This window comes from Bufo gargarizans, chromosome 8 (assembly GCF_014858855.1).
Source record: "Bufo gargarizans isolate SCDJY-AF-19 chromosome 8, ASM1485885v1, whole genome shotgun sequence".
Lineage (NCBI taxonomy): Eukaryota > Metazoa > Chordata > Amphibia > Anura > Bufonidae > Bufo > Bufo gargarizans.
Genome location: NC_058087.1, coordinates 85,955,561 through 85,976,863, shown reverse-complemented (window position 1 = coordinate 85,976,863; position 21,303 = coordinate 85,955,561). Strand labels below are relative to the sequence as shown.

At 43.6% G+C, this 21,303-nt stretch overlaps 1 protein-coding gene across 2 annotated transcripts in view; it reads right to left on the bottom strand.

Annotated features, from left to right (window-relative positions):
* Positions 1–21,303, bottom strand: part of FASTKD2 (FAST kinase domains 2) — an 80,629-nt gene that overhangs the window by 47,270 nt on the left and 12,056 nt on the right. For both annotated transcript variants that reach the window (XM_044303938.1, XM_044303937.1), the window contains 3 exons: positions 18,975–19,681; positions 10,629–10,732; positions 5,600–5,696 (listed from right to left, as the gene is read on the bottom strand). In XM_044303938.1, the coding sequence (XP_044159873.1) occupies positions 5,600–5,696; positions 10,629–10,732; positions 18,975–19,619 (846 nt within the window). In that variant the 5' untranslated portion in view covers positions 19,620–19,681. The remainder of the gene's footprint in view (positions 1–5,599; positions 5,697–10,628; positions 10,733–18,974; positions 19,682–21,303) is intronic.

The following is a 21,303-nucleotide window of genomic DNA, read 5'->3' as shown; positions in this document are numbered from 1 at the left end:
AGGGTTAACAAAGTTTGTAAAATCAGTTTTGTATACCTTGAGGGGTGTAGTTTCTTAGATGGGGTAACTTTTATGGAGTTTCTACTCTAGGGGTGCATCAGGGGGGCTTCAAATGGGACATGGTGTCAAAAAACCAGTCCAGCAAAACATGCCTTCCAAAAACCAAACGGCGCACCTTTCACTCTACGCCCCGCTGTGTGGCCGTACAGTAGTTTACGGCCACATATGGGGTGTTTCTGTAAACGGCAGAGTCAGGGCAATAAAGATACAGTCTTGTTTGGCTGTTAACCCTTGCTTTGTTAGTGGAAAAAATTGGTTAAAATGGAAAATTAGGCAATAAAATGAAATTCTCAAATTTCATCCCCATTTGCCAATAACTCTTGTGCAACACCTAAAGGGTTAACAAAGTTTGTAAAATCAGTTTTGAATACCTTGAGGGGTGTAGTTTATAGAATGGGGTCATTTTTGGGTGGTTTCTATTATGTAAGCCTCGCAAAGTGACTTCAGAGCTGTAGTGGTCCCTAAAAATTGGGTTTTTGTAAATTTCTGAAAAATTTCAAGATTTGCTTCTAAACTTCTAAGCCTTGTAACATCCCCAAAAAATAAAATATCATTCCCAAAATAATTCAAACATGAAGTAGACATATGGGAAATGTAAAGTCATCACAATTTTTAGGGGTATTACTATGTATTACAGAAGTAGAGAAACTGAAACTTGAAATTTGCAAATTTTTCCCAATTTTTGGTAAATTTGACTTTTTTATGCAAAAAAAAATTTTTTTTTAACTTTATTTTACCAGTGTCATGAAGTACAATATGTGACGAAAAAACAATCTCAAAATGGCCTGGATAAGTCAAAGCGTTTTAAAGTTATCATCACTTAAAGTGACACTGGTCAGATTTGCAAAAAATGGCCTGGTCCTAAGGTGTAAAAAGGCTGTGTCCCTAAGGGGTTAAGGGGTAAAAATCTAGACGTGTCACGCAAATTCCGAGTTCATATTTGGAATCAGCTCACGCATTTTAGTAAAAATCACATGTCTTTCTCTCAGTAGCAAAATCATTGTTGCGCGGTGTTAGGCCTCATGCACACGACCGTTGTTGTGTTCGGTTCCGTTGTTCCGTGATCTGTTTCAGTTTTTGTTTCCGTGTGTCTTCCTTTATTTTGGGAGAATCACCAGACATGAAGGAAAGTAAAAAAAAAAAAAAGTCTAAGTCAAGTTTGCCATGCAAATGATAGGAAAAAAAAAACGGACACGGATGACAATCTTGTGTGCCTCCGTGTTTTTTCACGGACCCATTGACTTTAACGGGTCCGCAAACCGTTTTCCGTGAAAAAAAAATAGGACAGGTTATATTTTTTTGACGGACTGGAACCACGGATCACGGACGCGGATAACAAACGGTGCATTAGCCGAGTTTTCAACTGACCCGTTGAAAGTCAATGATCCGCAGAAAATCACGAAAAACGGAACAACGGACACGGAATGAAACAACGGTCGTGTGCATGAGGCCTTATTATTAATGTTAAAAGGACATTTAACCATTAAAATGGATTTTCCTGGATTTCTTACATTCATGGGCTAGGGCTAGACTAGAACTACACAGCTCCATCTACTGTGTGGTCAGTAATCACTTCAGTGGCAGCAGCAGCACTGCAGTAACCAGTAGTCCACTACAAAGTGCAATTCTGGTCATACCACATTAATATCGTTTTTCGTGTTTTAGCACTTAAAAAAATAAAAGCATTGGAAAAAATATATTCTTTTGATCGCCATATTTTGACCCTATATTTTCTTTATTTATTTTTATTCTGTGGAAAGAGGGGTGATTTAAATTTTTTTTTTTTCTTTTTCCTACTTTCTTTTAGGCCCCAAATGGACTAGAAAAAAAAAATTGATTGTTTTCAATTTATGGACAATTATCAATTTTTCTTAATTATTTTTCTTTTTCTTCTGGCAATAACTTATTTTTTGGTCGAATTACAGTTTCTAAGGACAATATTTTGGTGTACATAGAACTTAATAACTTATAATTTTTTCAGCGTGCAGGAATGTAGGCTACATCCATGACTGGTTAAGGCTGTAATTTTACACAGGAAATTTGTGGGACATGGTGCTATAATGTGACAGACCCCCATCTTCACCTAACGTGTCTCAAATAGTGCATGTATTAAATAAATCACTTGGTCCCATAGACACTAAACAGAGCATCAGGGTGTATCTGTAAGCACTGCTCCAACTCCTCATCAATACAGTAAGGAGGTACTAGGTGCTTGGGACCCAAGAAATCATACATTTATCACCCATAAAGTGGATAGAGTCTTTCATGTTGCCTGTTTGGAAGGTCTGCTTTAGGACACATTTACACAGTTGTGTAAAGCTACTTTCACACTTGTGCTTTTCCTTTCCGCTATTGAGATCCATCATAGGTTCTCAATAGCGGGGGAAAGCGCTTCCGTTTTGTCCCCATTCATTGTCAATGGGGACAAAACTGAACTGAACGAAACAAAATGCACCAGAATGCGTTCCGTTCCATTTGGCTGCGTCCCCATCGCAGACAAAATACCGTATTTTTCCGCTTTATAAGACGCACCTGATGATAAGACGCACCTATGTTTTTGAGGAGGAAAATAAGAAAAAAATATTTTGAACCAAAAAGGTGTGCTTTTGGTAGGTTTTGAAATAATGGTGGTCTGTGGATGAATGACGCACCGTTATGGGGGGGCTCTGTGGAGGGCACCGTTATGGGGGATGACACTTATGTCATCCACAGATCCCCCATCAGATGGATCAGTGTGGAGGGAGGAGGCGGGGACACTCATGGCGGGGCCCGGTGCAGTGACTCTACTCTAATACACCGGGCCCAGCAACTGTTAAACATTCAATCTGATCTCTATACCTAATTGTATACGCGCTGTACGGTACTTACTGTAGTACCGGAAGTATAACATTAAGACGGCGCAGCTCCCTCTGTCATGCGCTGCCTGCCTGTTCATTCATAAAGTGAGATAAGCAGGCAGGCGCCGCATGACAGAGGGAGCTGGGGCAGGCGCCGCATGACAGAGGGAGCTGGGGCAGGCGCCGCATGACAGAGGGAGCTGGGGCAGGCGCCGCATGACAGAGGGAGCTGGGGCAGGCGCTGCACCGTCTTAATGTTATACTTCCGGTACTACAGTAAGTACCGTACAGCGCGTATACAATTTGATATAGAGATCAGATTGAATGTTTAACAGTTGCGGGGCCCGGTGTATTAGAGTAGAGTCACTGCACCGGGCCCCGCCATGAGTGTCCCCGCTTTCCTCCCTTCACACTGATACTTCGCTGGCCGCGCTGTGGAGCATAGCGGCCAGCGAAGTATCCGCTTTATAAGACGCATGGCCATTTTCCCCCCACTTTTTTTTTGGGGGGGGGGGGAGTGCGTCTTATAAAGCGAAAAATATGGTAACTCTGACACACAATGTAAGTCAATGGGGAAGGATCAGTTTTCTCGGCCCCATTCGAAACGGATCCTTCCCCTCTTGACTTTCAATGGAGGTCATGACTAGGGCTGCAACGATTAATCGATGTAATCGATTATATTCGATAACTGGATTCGTTGTCGACGAATCCAGTTATCGAATAATCGCCGATTCGTTGCTATTCGGGCGGGCGGGCGGTCGCTGCATCTTTATTTTACCTTTTTACAATGACGCTCCCGCTCCTGTAACAGCCAGGCAGAGCGGACGGCGGCGTAACGTCACTCACTCACGTGACACACCTGCTCCGCCTCCTTCATTCATGAAGTGGGCGGAGCAGGCGCGTCACGTGATTGAGTGACGTTACGCCGCCGTCCGCTCTGCCTGGCTGTTACAGGAGCGGGAGCGTCATTGTAAAAAGGTAAAATAAAGATGCAAGCATCGGGGCCGGGGCTGTTAGGGGGAAGGGGGAGGGGGGATCTGTCTATGGCACTGCTATGGGAAGGGGGGTCTGTGTATAGCACTGCTATGGGGAGGGGGGAGGATCTGTCTATGGCACTGCTATGGGGAGGGGGGAGGATCTGTCTATGGCACTGCTATGGGGAGGGGGGGTCTGTGTATAGCACTGCTATGGGGAGGAGGGGGGGTCTGTGTATGGCACTGCTATGGGAAGGGGGGTCTGTGCACTGTTATGAGGAAAGGGATCTGTGCACTGTTATGCCCATAACAGTGCACATATCCCCCTCTCCATAACTACGCCGTCCACAGATCCCCCTCTCCATAACTACGCCGTCCACAGATCCCCCATAACTACGCCGTCCACAGATCCCCCTCTCCATAACTACGCCGTCCACAGATCCCCCATAACTACGCCGTCCACAGATCCCCCATAACTACGCCGTCCACAGATCCCCCATAACTACGCCGTCCACAGATCCCCCATAACTACGCCGTCCACAGATCCCCCATAACTACGCCGTCCACAGATCCCCCATAACTACGCCGTCACAGATCCCCCATAACTACGCCGTCCACAGATCCCCCATAACTACGCCGTCCACAGATCCCCCATAACTACGCCGTCCACAGATCCCCCATAATAGTGTCGTCCACAGATCCCCCATAATAGTGTCGTCCACAGATCCCCCATAATAGTGTCGTCCACAGATCCCCCATAATAGTGTCGTCCACAGATCCCCCATAATAGTGTCGTCCACAGATCCCCCATAATAGTGTCGTCCACAGATCCCCCATAATAGTGTCGTCCACAGATCCCCCATAATAGTGTCGTCCACAGATCCCCCATAATAGTGTCGTCTACAGATCCCCCATAATAGTGTCGTCCACAGATCCCCCATAATAGTGTCGTCCACAGATCCCCCATAATAGTGTCGTCCACAGATCCCCCATAATAGTGTCGTCCACAGATCCCCCATAATAGTGTCGTCCACAGATCCCCCATAATAGTGTCGTCCACAGATCCCCCATAATAGTGTCGTCCACAGATCCCCCATAATAGTGTCGTCCACAATTTGTTTTAATATGGCCTTTGAACATAATTTTTCAAGTAAGATCATATAAACCTCTCTGTTTTGTAATTTTGTCGTTTTTCCCGATTAATCGATTAATCGTAGAAATTAATCGGCAACTAATCGATTATTCAAATAATCGTTAGCTGCAGCCCTAGTCATGACGGATCCGTCTTGGGTATGTTAAAGATAATACAACCGGATCTGTTCATGACGGATGCAGATGGTTGTATTATTAGAATGGAAGCGTTTTTGCTGACCCTGCCGGATTCAGTAGAAATGCTGTTGTGAAAGTAGCCTAAGATGTAACACCTTTAATAAAATCCTAGTGTGCCTATTAGTGACCCACTCAGCAAACAAAAATATGCACGGGGTGGCCCCTAGATATACACTTATACCCTAAACAGAGGAATATGAATGGATCGGTGGTGGACATGTGCCTCTGTAGTACCAATGGAGAACAGGGGATGCTGGACCACCAATTGTAATCAGTGGCGTCCCAGGAGTTGGACCACACCGATCTGACACTTATCCCCTCACCTTGCGGATAGGGGATACTTTTAATGTAGGGATAACCCCTTTTAGACAAAATCCTGCAAATGTTAAACAATTTTACCTCAAAGTTCCTTCTAAGATGTGGTGGAGCGATTCTCATCATGTTCTGAATGGCTGTGACATCTTTTATGGCTTCACATTTAAGCTCTATTAATAAACTAACAATAACACGTGTTTATTAAATGTAATATTACTAGATTACTAGTACATGAAAGATGTATGGAAGTAAAAAAATATGTGTCAAACAAGCATAATGTACTGTAATCACATGGCAGCACAGCGAGACAGCCTGGACTATCTGGAGTATGTGCAAGCAGCACACCCCCTTCTCCTACCGCAACCAGAACCGTTTACACAACACAGGGATTCCAGTGTTTGGACTGGGCTGCAGCACTATTCTTATTGGAACCAAGCAGGCTCTATTATAATTCAATGGGGTCCACCAGGATTTGTCAGGGTCTAGCTTAAAGAGAACCAGTCACCAAAAAATGCAATGCAATCTTACAGAATGTTATAGAGCAGGAGGAGCTGAGCAGATTGTGTGTATATATATATGTGTATATATATATATATATATACATACACACACACACACTCCGTGAAACTCATTTATTTCAGTAATGCAAATTAAAAGGTGAAACTAACATATGAGACTCATTACATGCAAAGCTAGAAAGATATTTCAAGCCTTTATTTGTTATAATTTGGATGATTATGGTTTACAGCTTATGAAACCCCAAAGTCACAATTTTGAGGTACCCATTGCTCATGGGGTATGGATTAATTAGCTGACTAGAGTGTGTCACTTTGAGCCTAAAATATTGAACCTTTTCACAAAATTCTAATTTTAAGCTGCATTAATGCAATTCCTTTTCATTTGCATTACTGAAATAAATGGACTTTTGCACGATTTTCTAATTTTTTTAGTTTCACCTGTGTGTGTATATATATATATATATATATATATATATATATATATATATATATATATGTACACACACACACACAGTGGATATAAAAAGTCTACACACCCCTGGTTAAAATGTCAGGTTTCTGTGATGAAAAAAAAAATGAGACAAAGATAAATTATTTCAGAACTTTTTGCACCTTTAATGTGACCCATAAACTGTACAACTGAATTGAAAAACAAACTGAAATCTTTTAGGTAGAGGGAAGAAAAAATATAAAAATAAAATAATATGGTTGCATAAGTGTGCACACCCTTAAACAAATACTTTGTTGAAGCACCTTTTGATTTTATTACAGCACTCAGTCTTTTTGGGTATGAGTCTATCAGCATGGCACATTTTGACTTGGCAAGATTTGCCCACTCTTCTATGCAAAAACACTCTAAGGCCTCATGCACACGACAGTTTTTTTTCACGGTCCGCAAAAACGGGGTCCGTGATCCGTGACCGTTTTTTCGTCCGTGGGTCTTCCTTGATTTTTGGATGTGCCACCAACGATTTAATACAATAGAGGGAGGGAGGGGGGGGGCGATGGTGGTTGGCACACTGTGCCACCAACGATATTCAAACTGGGGAGGGGGGGGGGGGGGTCTGCCCCCTGCTGCCTGGCAGCCCTGATCTCTTACAGGGGAATATGATAGTACAATTAACCCCTTTAGGTGCCACACCTGAAGGGGTTAATTGTGCTATCATATCCCCCTGTAAGAGATCGGGTGCTGCCAGGCAGCAGGGGGCAGTCTTGTACAAAGTTTGCAGTGTATTCTAACTAGAAGCGTCCCCATCACCATGGGAACGCTTCTGTGTTAGAATATACTGTCGGAAATGAGTTTTCACGAAGTGAAAACTTAGATCAGAAAAAGCTTTTATGCAGACGGATCTTCGGATCCGTCTGTATGAAAGAAACCTACGGCCACGGATCACGGACACGGATGCCAATCTTGTGTGCATCCGTGTTCTTTCACGGACCCATTGACTTGAATGGGCCCGTGAACCGTTGGCCGTGAAAAAAATAGGACAGGTTATATTTTTTTCACGGCCTCGAAACACGGGTCACGGGCGCGGTGTAAAAACGGTGCACAAGCCGAGTTTTCTACGGCCCCATTGAAAGTCAATGGAGCCGCAGAAAAAAACGGAAAACGGCACAACGGCCACGGGTGCACACAGCAGTCGTGTGCATGAGGCCTAAATCTGTCAGATTGTGAGGGCATCTCCTGTGCACAGCCCTCTTCAGATCACCCCATAGATTTTCAATCGAATTCAGGTCTGGGCTCTGGCTGGACCATTCCAAAACTTTAATCTTCTTCTGGTGAAGCCATTCCTTTGTTGATTTGGATGTATGCTTTGGGTCGTTGTCATGCTGAAAGATGAAGTTCCTCTTCTTGTTCAGCTTTATATCAGAAGCCTGAAGGTTTTGTGCCAATATTGACTGGCATTTGGAACTGTTCATAATTTACTCTAGCTTAACTAAGGCCCCAGTTCCAGCTGAAGAAAAACAGCCCCCTTGGCATGATGCTGCCGCCACCATGCTTCACTGTGGGTATGGTGCTCTTTTGGTGATGTGCAGTGTTGTTTTTGTGCCAAACATATCTTTTAGAATTATGGCCAAAAAGTTCAACCTCGGTTTCATCAGACGATAACACCTTTTCCCACATGCTTTTGGGAGACTTCAAATGTGATTTTGCAAAATGTAGCCTGGCTTGGATGTTTTTCTTCGTAAGAAAAGGCTTTCGTCTTGCCACTCTACCCCATAGCCCAGACATATGAAGAATACAGAAGATTGTTGTCACATGTATCACACAGACAGTACTTGCCAGATATTGCTGCAGCTCCTTTAATGTTGCTGTAGGCATCTTGGTAGCCTCCCAGACCAGTTTTCTTCTCGTCTTTTCATCAATTTTGGAGAGATGTCCAGTTCTTGGTAATGTCACTGTTGTGCCATATTTTCTCCACTTGATGATGACTGTCTTCACTGTGTTCCATGGTATATCTAATGCCTTGGAAATTCTTTTGTACCCTTCTCCTGATTGATACTTTTTAACAATGAGATCCCTCTGATGCTTTGGAAGCTCTCTGTGGACCATGGCTTTTGCTGTGGGATGCGACTAAGAAATTTTCAGGAAAGACCAACTAGAGCATCTGAACTTTATTTGGGGTTAATCAGAGGCACTTTAAATGATGGCAGGTGTATGCTGTCTCCTATTTAACATGGTTTTGAATGCGATTACTTAATTCTGAACACAGCTACATCCCCAGTTATGCAACCACATTATTTTATTTATTTTTTTCTTCCCTCCACCTAAAAAACTTCAGTTTGTTTTTCAATTGAGTTGTACAGTTTATAGGTCACATTAAAGGTGGAGAAAGGCTCTATTGTTGAGCCGAAACGTTGCTTCCTTTTTTGCCACATTTGCTTTCCTTTTTTTATATTTGGGCTCTGGACACATGCCCTGGGACATAGCACCCGCTTTACGTTTGCTCGGTGCCGCCATTATTTTTATATATATATATATATATATATATATATATATATATATCTCAATATTTATATACATATAGTTTTGTAAGGAAAGTCAGCAAAACCCAGAATTTATACATTTATAGCTCAGCTTTGTTCCACCTCCTGTGAATCCCTATCGGTACAGGAGGGAGGGGTTACCAGTGACTGATAGCATTGCGTGTATAAATTATACCCTAGGTTTTACTCAATCCTTTCTCATAAACTGTATATCAATCTGCTCAGCTACTTCTGCTCTACAACATTGTGCTCTCAGATTGCACTGCGTTGTTTGATGACAGGTTTTCTTTAAAAAATTGATTTAGCATATCTCCATTATAAGGGTCCATTCACACATCCGTGTGTGTTTTGCGGATCCACAAAACACGGACAGCGGCAATGTGCGTTCCGCATTTTGCGGCCCGCACATTGCCGGCACTAATAGGATATGTCTATTCTTGTCCACTATTGCGGACAAGAATAGGACATGTTCTATTTTTTTCAGGATCGGAATTGCGGACCCAGAAGTGCGGGTCTGCAACTCTGGATCCGGGCCGCACATCGTGCGGCCCCATAGAAATGAATGGGTCCGCAATTCCATTCCGCAAAATGCGGAACAAAATTGCGGACGTGTGAATGGACCCTTAATGGAAACTGACACGAATGCTACTTGAAACAGCATAGACATATAAACTGGCCAACTCCTTTAAAGGGTAACTGTCAAGTTTTTCATTGTTTAAACATTCACAATATGGAGGACTTTCTCAAGATGGCTCCTCTGCCAGTTCTCTGAGGCCAAAATGGCTTTCCCTCACTTCCCATACACATTTGCTGTAGCCAGCAGCTCCCTGCCAGCCAATCAGACTGGATTACTGAGAGACACTCAATGTGAAGGACCGCCCCTCCGTCTTCCTGTCTTCTTAGCTGGAAACAGACAAGCCATAGCAACTGTCGTTTAAGGGAGCAGTGGGAAGGGACAGGAGACATTAATGAAAGCTGTTATTATAAGGTAATTACAGATCTTTTGACAACCATTGACAGACGAACTCAGGTATAATAAACTCTAGCTGTAATAAACTAGCAAAAAAAAAAAATAATTGCGGTTACCCTTTAAAAACAACATCTGTCTCTAGGATGGCTTCTTCTAAGGGTCCATTCACATGTCCGCAAAATGGATCAGGATCCGTTCCGCAACGCTGCAGAACAGATCCGGACCGATTAATTTTCAATGGGGCCGGAAAAGATGCGGACAGCACAGTGTGCTGTCCACATCCGCACTTCCGTTCCACAAAAAATAGAACATGTCCTATTCTTGTCCGTAGACACGGACAAGAAAATACATTTCTATTAAAGTGCCGGCCATGTGCTGTCCGCAAAATGTGGAACGCACATGGCCGGTGTCTGTTTTGCGGACCGCAAAACACTTGCGGACATGTGAATGGACCCTTAATGCCATCAGTTGGTCGAGATCAGACACTGAAGCTACTGAAAGGCCTGTAGGCATGTCACTAGTTAGACATAAGGTCTGTTGTAGTCTTCAACCCTAACTTTGCTTAAAAAAAGAAACTCATGAACACTAGGGTCATCTGGGTACTTATGGGGGCAGGGAATTCAGTTAATAAACTTACCAGAGACCAGAGTTTAAAATATCCACATTTTTATCACTTTCCATCATTTTCAAACACTTGGCCAATATAGAAATTTCCTCTACCTTTATTGTGCTCAGTCGTTGCTACAACAAAAAAAAAAACAAATCAAAAAAGGGATCATCATTGGCATGTAAAACATTGTGAACACAATAAGGGTGCAAGTGCATGTTCAGACTTAGGGTTTCTGATGCGGTTTCAAAGTTAACACCAGGAGTATTTAAAAACAAACCAAAAAAAATAAAATAAAGTAAATTTTTTAAACCTTCCATATACTTTTAGTTTCATAAGTTTATCAGGAATCTGATAGGGCATCCTAAGGGCATGTCTGCATGTGGCAACCCTGCCAATTTGCCGCTCGCTCGGCCGCTCCATCCTCAATGCGCCTGCGCCGATGACGTCACATCTACACGTGGCGCAGGCGCATTGAGGATGGAGCGGCCGAGTGAGCGGCCGCCTCTCAGTGCGCCTGTGCAGATTAAAGATAGGTACAGCCGCGGCGCAGGATTTTGAATGCAAACAGGCAGGGCCAGCAGAGAACGATTCCATTCCCTGGCCCTGTCAATCAGAATGCGGAGGGCGCGTCATTAGGATCGGAGGATGCGGCTGCTACCAGCAAGTAGCCGCCCTACTTGCTGGTAGCAAGGTAATTTACATATTATAAAAATAGCTTTGTATCAAATTCTACTGAACCAAAATGATTATTTAACTTATGTATGCAGAGCTCGCAGTATAGGGATTATTAGTAAACAAAAAAAAAAAAAAACGGTTTAGTGGGCTGACAGAAGCCCTTTAAATCCCCCTGAGGAACTTTAGGAGTTAATGATGGTCTAAGGGTACTTTCACACTTACGGCAGAGGATTCCGGCAGGCAGTTTCGTTGTTGCCGGATCCGGCAATACGGACGCAAGCTGATGGCATTTGTCAGGCGGATCAGGATCCTGATCCGTATGACAATTGCATTGAAATGCCGGATCAGTCTTTCCGGTGTCATCCAAGTGTTCCAGAATTTTGGATGGAGATAAAACCACAGCATGCTGCGGTATTACTTCCGTCCTGAAAATTCAAAAATACTGAACTGAAGACATCCTGATGCCTCCTGAACGGATTGCTCTCCTTTCAGAATTCATGGGGATAAAACTGATCAGTTCTTTTTCGGTATTGAGCCCCTAGGACGGAACTCAATGTCGGAAAAGAATAACACTAGTGTGAAAGTACCCTAAGTCTGGATGCTGCTTTCATGAAACCTTTCACCCATCTATGATCTGCTAGGTTAGTATCATAGAATGCTCCCAGGGCAGAGATGTGGACTTTTAGGGTACCTGGCCCAAGTTCAAGGTCTAGTCCTTTCTGAAAAAAATCCCAAATTTTCTGAATACATAGGGAGGACATATTTGGAGAATCACCTCCCAACCATCTACGGTACCTCTTCCAGATTTTTAGGTAATCAGCAGAGGTACCGTAACCTTTTTTTTCCTGCCGGCTTTTTATTTATTTATTTTTTTTAAACGTTATGCCCAAGGCTCTTCTTGGTACGGTTCCGCCCTCTCGGTCACTCAGGCCCTGATGTCCAGGCGCTTGGCCCTCCCCCTGGTTTCGGGCGAGGGACTGCGACGCTTCCAAACCTACTGCCTGATGGCGAGTGGTCAGAGCTAATTTCTTTAGAATGGAGAACCAGCTTCTTTTCGGCCAGTAGGGGGTTATCAATATCACCGTTAGTGGGTCTGTTAGAATTTCCTGTAGGACTCTGGGAATTAGAGTCCAGGGAGGAAAACCATATGCTAGATCCCATGTCCATTTTATTGAAAAAAGGCGCCTTTCTCTGGGATCCAAGGAACAAAAGCACTCGACGTTTGCATTTTTTTTTTAAACAAACAGGTCTATTTGCGGCCTGCCCCATTTTTGGGAAATTTTCGGAAAGATTTCCTGATTTAAAGATCATTCTCCCGGGTCTAGGGTTTTTCTGCTCAAAAAATACACCTCTAAATTTTCTGATGAACCGCTGTAATGTGTAGAACATTTATTTATTTTTTTCCCCAAAAACAATCTTTTCTGCAAAAAATTTTAGACCCTTTAAGTTTATAATAATACGGAAAGAGCAGTCGGGTTTCTGGACTATGAATAATTTTGAATAGAAGCCCTTTCCTTTTCCCGATTCGGGCACTTCTACCACTACTCCCGATCTTTTTAAGTCCAGGACCCCCTGCCAAATTTTTGATAACACGTTTTGACTGTGGGGCATGATTTGAATTCTTCTTGGAGAGGTTGAGGAAAATTCTATCTTGTGACCATTTTTCACGATGTCTAAAGCCCAGGGATTTTGGGTTACAGCTTCCCACTGGGTCAGAAAATTCTTCAACCTTCCTCCTACCCCGGCGTCATTGTTTTTTATTTTGTTTGTTCTGGGGATTAAGGAGAAAACCTCTACCTTTGCCCCCTTTCTGACAGCTCCTCTGGTTTTGCCATTTCAACTGTAGGATTTGGACTGTGAACTAAAAGGACGAAAAGGTTTCCTCTTGTTCTCCTCTGGGAAACCCTTTCTTTTTGTTGGCTGCCTTTTGTAAGATTGCATCTAGTACGGGCCCAAACATGTATTCTCCTGAAAAAGCAATGGAGCACAATTTTGCCTTGGAGGTCCTGTCACCTCCCCAGGATTTCATCCAAAGTGCTCTTCTTGCCGAATTTGACAGAGCCGCATCTTTAGCAGCGAATCTGACCGATTCTATGAAGGCGTCAGCCAGAAAAGCTGTGGCAGACCTAAGAAGGGGGATGGAGTTTAAGATTTCCTCTCTAGGAGTTTTATTTTTTATATGGTTTTCAAATTCGTTGAGCCAAAAAATACATGGCTCTAGACACAGAGGTTACCGCTATGTTTGTCTTCATCCCAAACATAGAGGCTTCCCAAAATTTTCTCAGGAGGGCATCTTCCTTCCGCTCCATGGGATCACTTAGCTGTGACAAAACCTAGAATGGCAGGGAAGTTTTTTTTTTAACTTTTGCGACCTAAACGTCAATCTTTGGGGTTTCATTAAAGATTTTAATTTCAGCCTGGTCAAATAACAGCCAATTTTTAACTCCTTAGAGACTCCCAATCTTCTTTCTGGATTAGTCCATTCGTCAAGGATCATATCCTTAATGTTTTCGTTATGGGGAATACTTTGGATTTTTCACACGTAGTCCCCCAAACATCTTGTCCTGTACTGACCAGGGTTTTTGGATATCTTCAATATCCATGGTAGCCCTTACTGTCCTTAGTAACTCCTCCATATCCTCAGATGAAAAGTAATATTTATTTTCGTCTTCCACAATTTCCCCCTCTGACAATACATAATCTTCAATATTACGTCTAGAGGTGGAAGCCTCCTCGTCCACGTCCTCATGATCAGAGGAGGATGGAACTGACAACCTGGATTTTTTGGCAGGAGGTGTAGAAGGAACTGGCGTAAGGGAGGCCAGTGAGGATTTAGTTTCACTTTGAATCATAGATTTAACCTCCATAAGGATAGATGGTTGCTCTTCGTTTACAATCTAACTAATGCAAGATCTGCAAAGTTTCTTTTTATAATTTTCGGGGAGTTTTTTTTTGCACAAGTTGCACATCTTGCGTATTTGGATTTAACTTTAGACTATTTCACTCCCTATAAAAAGAAGAGCAACCAGGTATTAGAATTTTCTAAATCACATGAAGAAAAAAAAGCTGATATTTTTCCCCACAGGGGAACTCACAGCAGGAGCAGCCGAAGGTGGGTCTGCACTTTCCATGTGGCTTCCAGGGGCTTCGAGAGCTGACATGTTGTAGCTTCTCCGGGAGCAGGAATCAGGTTGACAGAATCGCTTGCTCTTTTACTAGAGAGGCGTCTGACGTCACAAGCGCTCGCTGCGTGTTCCCTAGCTCCGCCCCCTCCGGCAATGCCAGGAACAGAGCGCAGACTGCAGCTCACTGTCAGTATCAACGTGCAGCGTGCTCCTTTCCTATGGTCTGCTTCCTTACTAAAAGGGAAGGAAGACCATAGGGCAAGGAGTGAAAACAGGCTCCCGCTCTCAGGGACGAGAATCGGCTCCTGTATTTTCCTCTGCCCAGCTTTAGTCACTACCGCAGGAGGGCAAAGGGGAAGGAGGGAAAAAAGGTAACTGTGAATAAATCTGTGAGATGCCCTGTAGGGACAGGAAACACTGAGGGGTGAGAGTGGGTGGGGGCTTTTAAACTCTCTGTGTTCCTGCCCCTACAGAGGTCAAGGGGTGAGTCTCACGTCTAGCCGTCATGATGGATGAAATGGAAAATTAAATTTTGTAACCGTTCTTCATGATGTCTAAAGCCCAGGGATTTGATGTTACAGTTTCAACTGGGTCAGAGAATTCCTCAACCTCCCTCCTACTCTGGTGTCATTGCTTTTCGTTTTGCTTATTTGGGGAATTAAGGAGAAAACCCCTACCTTTGCCCCCTTTTTGACAACTCCAGCGCCCCATTTCCCTTTTCCCCTATAGGGTCTGGACATTCGAACTGAAGGGACGAAAAAGGTTTCCTTTTATTCTCTTCAGGAAAACCATTATTTTTATTGGCCACTTTTCAAATTTTTTTACCTAGTACAGGGCCGAATACATTTTCCCCTGAAAAGGCGATGGAGCACAATTTTGCCTTGGAGGTCCTATCACCCCCCCATGATTTCATCCAGAGCGCTCGACTGGCTTAGTTTGAAAGAGCCGCGTCTTTAGTCGTCAATCTGACTGATTCTGCAGAAGAGTCAGTCAGAAAAGCAGTGGCGGATCTAAGAAGTGCAATAGAGGGTAAAATTTCTTCCCTAGGAGCTTTATTCTTCATGTGATTTTTCTAACTCATTGAGCCAGAAATACATAGCCCTAGCCACAGATGTTGCCGCTATGTTTGTCTTTATCCCAAACTCGGAGGCTTTCCAGCATTTCCTCAAAAGGGTATCTGCCTTTTGGTCCATTGATCTCGTAATTGTGACGAATCCTCAAATGACAGGGAAGTTCTCTTAACAACTTTTGCCACTTGTATAAAAAATTTTGGGGTCTCATTAAAGATCTTAGTTTCGGACGGATCAAAGAGTAGTCTATTTCTGAACTGTTTGGAGAACCCCAACCTTTTTTCGCACTTTTTGGATAATACTTATGGTAGCCCTTACTGCCCTTATTAATTCCTCCATTTCCTCTGAGGAAAAATAGTATTTTCACCCTCTGACAAATGATCTTCATCAATATCATGTCTGGAGGTGGACACCTCATCGTCCATGTCCTCTGCATGCTTTAGAGGAGGATGGAACTGATAAACTTGATTTTTTGACAGGAGGTGTAGAAGGAACTGGTATAAGGGAGGCCAGGGATGATTTATTTTCATTCTAAATCATGGATTTTACTTCCATAACAATAGATGGTTGCTCTTCCTTTGCAAATCTTGCATTAGCGATCTTTTTAAAGTTTTATATTTTTTTACTCCCTACTAAAGAAGAGCAACCAGGTATCAGAAACAAACATTCAAAAGAAAACATGAGTGACATTTGCAGATTATCTCCGCTGGCGAACTCACAGAAGGAGCCGCCGAAGGTGGGTCTGCGTTGTCCGTGCGGGTTCCAGGGGCCTGTGGAGACATCATTGTCAGAATCGCCTGCTGATTTTCACATGAGGCGGCGTCTGACGTCATCAGCCCGTGTCTCAGGCGCAATGACACTTGCTCACACGTGACCTGAAGCTCCGCCCCCTCCGAGCCTCGCCGGGCTGTTCGGCGTCCCACTTTCCCAGAGGGAAGGGAGACCATGCAGCAAGGGGTGAGAGCAGGCCCCTGGGACGAGAATCACCCAAACTTCCTCTGCCAATCCTACCACTAAAGGCACTAAATCTTCACCTCCCCTCTGGGAGGCCTCTCTGTGCGACGCCCCCGTAGGGACAGGAAACACTGAAGGGAGAGAGTGGGTGGTGGCTTTTAAACTCTGTGTTCCTCCCCCTACAGAGGTCAAGGGGTCAATCTCATGTCTAAGCCGTCATGGTGGATGAAATGGAAATCAACCATTTTTCTTTCCCCTTTTAGGCACTGTTCACACAGTCTATTGATGCTGCAATTAAGTCAATCTCCCATTGCTTTAAAGGGGAGGTAATGCTGCAGTTCTTGCGTCCAGAAATCCTTTCTTGGCGTAGTGTCCAGAAGGAAGCTACAATAGTCGTCCGTTTGTGGTTTCACTTCACTCAATGGCGCTAAACTGCTAGCGGACCCAAGGGGAGGGGGGGCCTAATGGTGAGGCAGAGAGCCAATAATACATTACCACAGAAAACCACTCGTTAATACATTTAGAGATTTGCACAGTTTCATTGTATTGACATGCCGCACCATTACTCCCCTGTAAGAATATCACATTATTCATATTTACCTGTGCAGCAGTAATATTGGGGGGGGGGGGGGCAGGGAAGATGGGAATTAAATCTCCATGCATTTCAAATACATCATGCCTGGAAATATTCTGATGTTCCTGAATGAAAAGTCCTGATCCTTACTATTCAGCATCACATAAAGTAATAGCAAATAGGTAACAACTAATCACCCTCCATCTGCACTGGTTGGTTACACAATCTTTATGACACAGGGCATATTCACGTGACATCTTTTCTCTTCTGTGTGCTGTCCAAAAACTTTTTTTAAAACGGACAGCACACTGACCCATACAAGTCAATGGGACTATTCACACTTTTTTCATGGATCTGTGCACCTGATCCTGGAAACTCACCACATGTCCTATTTTTGGCCATTTTTCCAGATCAGACAAGTCCATATAGGAATCGTCCAGATATGTTAAAGGGAGGAAATAATTGTGGAACAGAGTATGTCTCGTCATGAAGGAATCTGGTGACAGGGACAGGGCAAAAGACACAAATAATAAAAATCAATAGAACTGCTGACATCACTAGGTAGGGTTTGAGAGGGCAGGCTAAGCATACACTTTGCACAAGGTAGAAAAGAAGCTCCAGCACCCGAATAGATGTAATGAAAAATCCCGATCTTTATTTATCACCCAAAAAATACAGCAGACAGTAAACTGACTCCCACTTTATCCCCAAGATGAATGGGGATAAAGTGGGAGTCAGTTTACTGTCTGCTGTATTCACCTGTATTTTTTTGGTGATAAAAAAAGACCGGGATTTTTCATTACATCTATTCGGGTGCTGGAGCTTCTTTTCTACCTTGTGCATTATCCTTGAGGACTGGCTTGGGTCCGCCCCGTGCACCGACACACAGGATGAGAAGGTGAGCTGGCTTCAATCCTTTTTTAAAGCATACACTTTGCAGAGCTTTTGGTATTAGGAGTAGTATGAACATGAAGTTTTATTCTGCCAGGTTCTCCTCAACTTTATTCAACTTTTTTTTTTCTTCCAGATAAAACCAGATAGCAACACATCTTTTTTTCTAATCTCTTTTTATTTTACGATTGCAGATTTATTACTTTTGTTTCATAAACATGGGGGTAGCCATCTTGCCTGAGCATTTACAAAGCATAAAAAAAATATAACTATCAAAAATTCTCAATATGTTAAACATAAAGTGGTTAAAACAATAGGTCATTTCTGATGACACATTTCCTTTAAATGGGTTGTGCACCAATGAGGTGTGGGGAGGGTTTGGCAACACACCCTTCCCCCGTTGGTCAGACCTGTGAAGAGAAACATACTTACCTGCTTCCCGGTGCTGGCTCCCTGAGCTCAGCTGCTCTGCCGTGCTCCCAGGATGAACATTCCCATTTTGATGCCGCTGCAGCCAATAGCTGGCAGCAGCCTCTTGTGTCACATGCTCAATTGTCATAACGAGGAGAGCAGGTCACCACTGCAGCGGCCTCAAACCGTAAACTTCCATCCTGGGAGCGCAGCAGAGCAGCCGAGGTCAGGAAAAGAAGTGGAGCCCACACAGGGAAGCAGGTAAGTGTGCTTCGCTTTGTTGGTCTGATCAAGAGGAGGGTTTGCCAACCCCCCCCCTCCCCCAAAAGGTGCACAACAGGAGCACAGCTTCACTGTGAAGTCCTTCATGTATTAAGCTGCTTCGCAGCCCTTTCCCTTTGATCTGACAGCTCCGCATCCAACCTGGAGGCAAATAAAGCTGTCACTTAGGGCAAAGAGGAGAGGCTGTGAGGCAGCTAAATGCATGGAGTACTTCACTGTGAAGCCTGCCCAATCTGGCAGAGTAAAAGTTTGTATTCACACTAATCCTGATAACAAAAGCTCCACAAAAGGTATGTTTGTACTGCTCTCCATAGACCTTATATAGTGCTGTCAGCAGTTTACAATGAGCAAAACTTCTGACAGGCTCCCTTTAAGGATCTGTCGTCCTTACCTGGCAAATATTTAGAAGAGTCTGAATGAGCCTTGTCTTCTGATTCACCTTTAGACTCACAAAGACATAGAGACTGCAAACCAGGAACTTGTTTGACATAGAGGGGGCTAACTTCATCACGTCATAGCATAAGTTATAAAAATGTGGGTGCTCAGAAATAAGTTGCTTGTCAGAAAGTTTCATTTTCTTATCATTCGTTAAGCTTCTCCATAGGTCCATTATACAGCAATACAGATCATGCTGACTGTGTGAGTCACTGGAGAAGGCTTCCAACACCTCTACACAAGATAACTTCTTTGGTTCCATGCTGATAGACTGGACCCTGGCCTTCTCTCCCTCCAGGCTATCATCTAGATCTGATTTCAGGCTATACTCGTCACTGACATCACGGTCCTGATCCAAGCTGCTAGAAGTGCTGTGTACAGACAATGGATTGTTTGCTTCTGCACTTACTGAAATCTCTTGATTTAAGAACCTGATGGGAATGGATGCAGGAGTCCAAGATTTGATCTCAGGAAATAACAAAAGTCCAGACCTTGAACTATAGTTCCTCAGAAGAGAAGGTATTCTCACTCCTAATAAACAATGACATGACCGCAGTAGGCGTACTGTGCGGAGTAAGTAGGGGAGAGGCAGGTTATGCATCTTGTCAATCCTTTAAATCCAGTAATGTTCTTCAACACGATTCTTGCCCCTCTCAGTGCTGGCTGTAAAAATGAACACAGCAGTTAAAGGGTGTTTAGTCATCTATACAGTATATACATAATACATTATGTCCTCAGCCTCCAGCTGCCACAGACAGCTCTTATTTGTCATGGGGCAGTAATAAAAATCCCTCGTCACTGCAGAAAAGATGGAGCATTATAGGGATCGACCGATTATCGTAAGTACCGATATTATCGTCCGATATTCAGGATTTTGTACATTATCGGTATCGGCATTTAACCTTGCCGATATAACGATAATGTGTATAAAGCGAATACTATGCATCGTGTGACAGGAGTGGGAAAGAAATGCAGCAAGCGCTTCCGATATTCACCCTCCCTGGTCTTCTTTGCTGCGGCCCACAGGTCGGATAGGGGTTAATAAAGGGCTGATCTGAGGTCTGATAGGGGTTAATAAAGTCAGTGAGGAGGGGGGGGGGGATGGTGTGGAAATTGGCATTTGGCACTAGCATATTGTAAATGTAAATGATAAATTACTACCAACTAAGGGCTTCATTAATTTATAATTTACATTTATAATATACTAGTGCCAAATGCAAATTTCCACCACCTCAGTGACTGCCAACTAATAATATACAGTACAGACCAAAAGTTTGGACACACCTTCTCATTCAAAGAGTTTTCTTTATTTTCATGACTATGAAAATTGTAGATTCACACTGAAGGCATCAAAACTATGAATTAACACATGTGGAGTTATATACATAACAAACAAGTGTGAAACAACAGAAAATATGTCATATTCTAGGTTCTTCAAAGTAGCCACCTTTTACTTTGATTACTGCTTTGCACACTTTTGGCATTCTCTTGATGAGCTTCAAGAGGTAGTCACCTGAAATGGTCTTCCAACAGTCTTGAAGGAGTTCCCAGAGATGCTTAGCACTTGTTGGCCCTTTTGCCTTCACTCTGCGGTCCAGCTCACCGCAAACCATCTCCATTGGGTTCAGGTCCGGTGACTGTGGAGGCCAGGTCATCTGGCGCAGCACCCCATCACTCTCCTTCATGGTCAAATAGCCCTTACACAGACTGGAGGTGTGTTTGGGGTCATTGTCCTGTTGAAAAATAAATGATGGTCCAACTAAACGCAAACCGGATGGAATAGCATGCCGCTGCAAGATGCTGTGGTAGCCATGCTGGTTCAGTATGCCTTCAACTTTGAATAAATCCCCAACAGTGTCACCAGCAAAGCACCCCCACACCATCACACCTCCTCCTCCATGCTTCACGGTGGGAACCAAGCAAATAGAGTCCATCCGTTCACCTTTTCTGTGTCGCACAAAGACACGGTGGTTGGAACCAAAGATCTCAAATTTGGACTCATCAGACCAAAGCACAGATTTCCACTGGTCTAATGTCCATTCCTTGTGTTCTTTAGCCCAAGCAAGTCTCTTCTGCTTGTTGCCTGTCCTTAGCAGTGGTTTCCTAGCAGATATTCTACCATGAAGGCCTGATTCACACAGTCTCCTCTTAACAGTTGTTCTAGAGATGTGTCTGCTGCTAGAACTCTGCACGGCATTGACCTGGTCTCTAATCTGAGCTGCTGTTAACCTGCGATTTCTGAGGCTGGTGACTCGGATGAACTTATCCTCCGCAGCAGAGGTGAC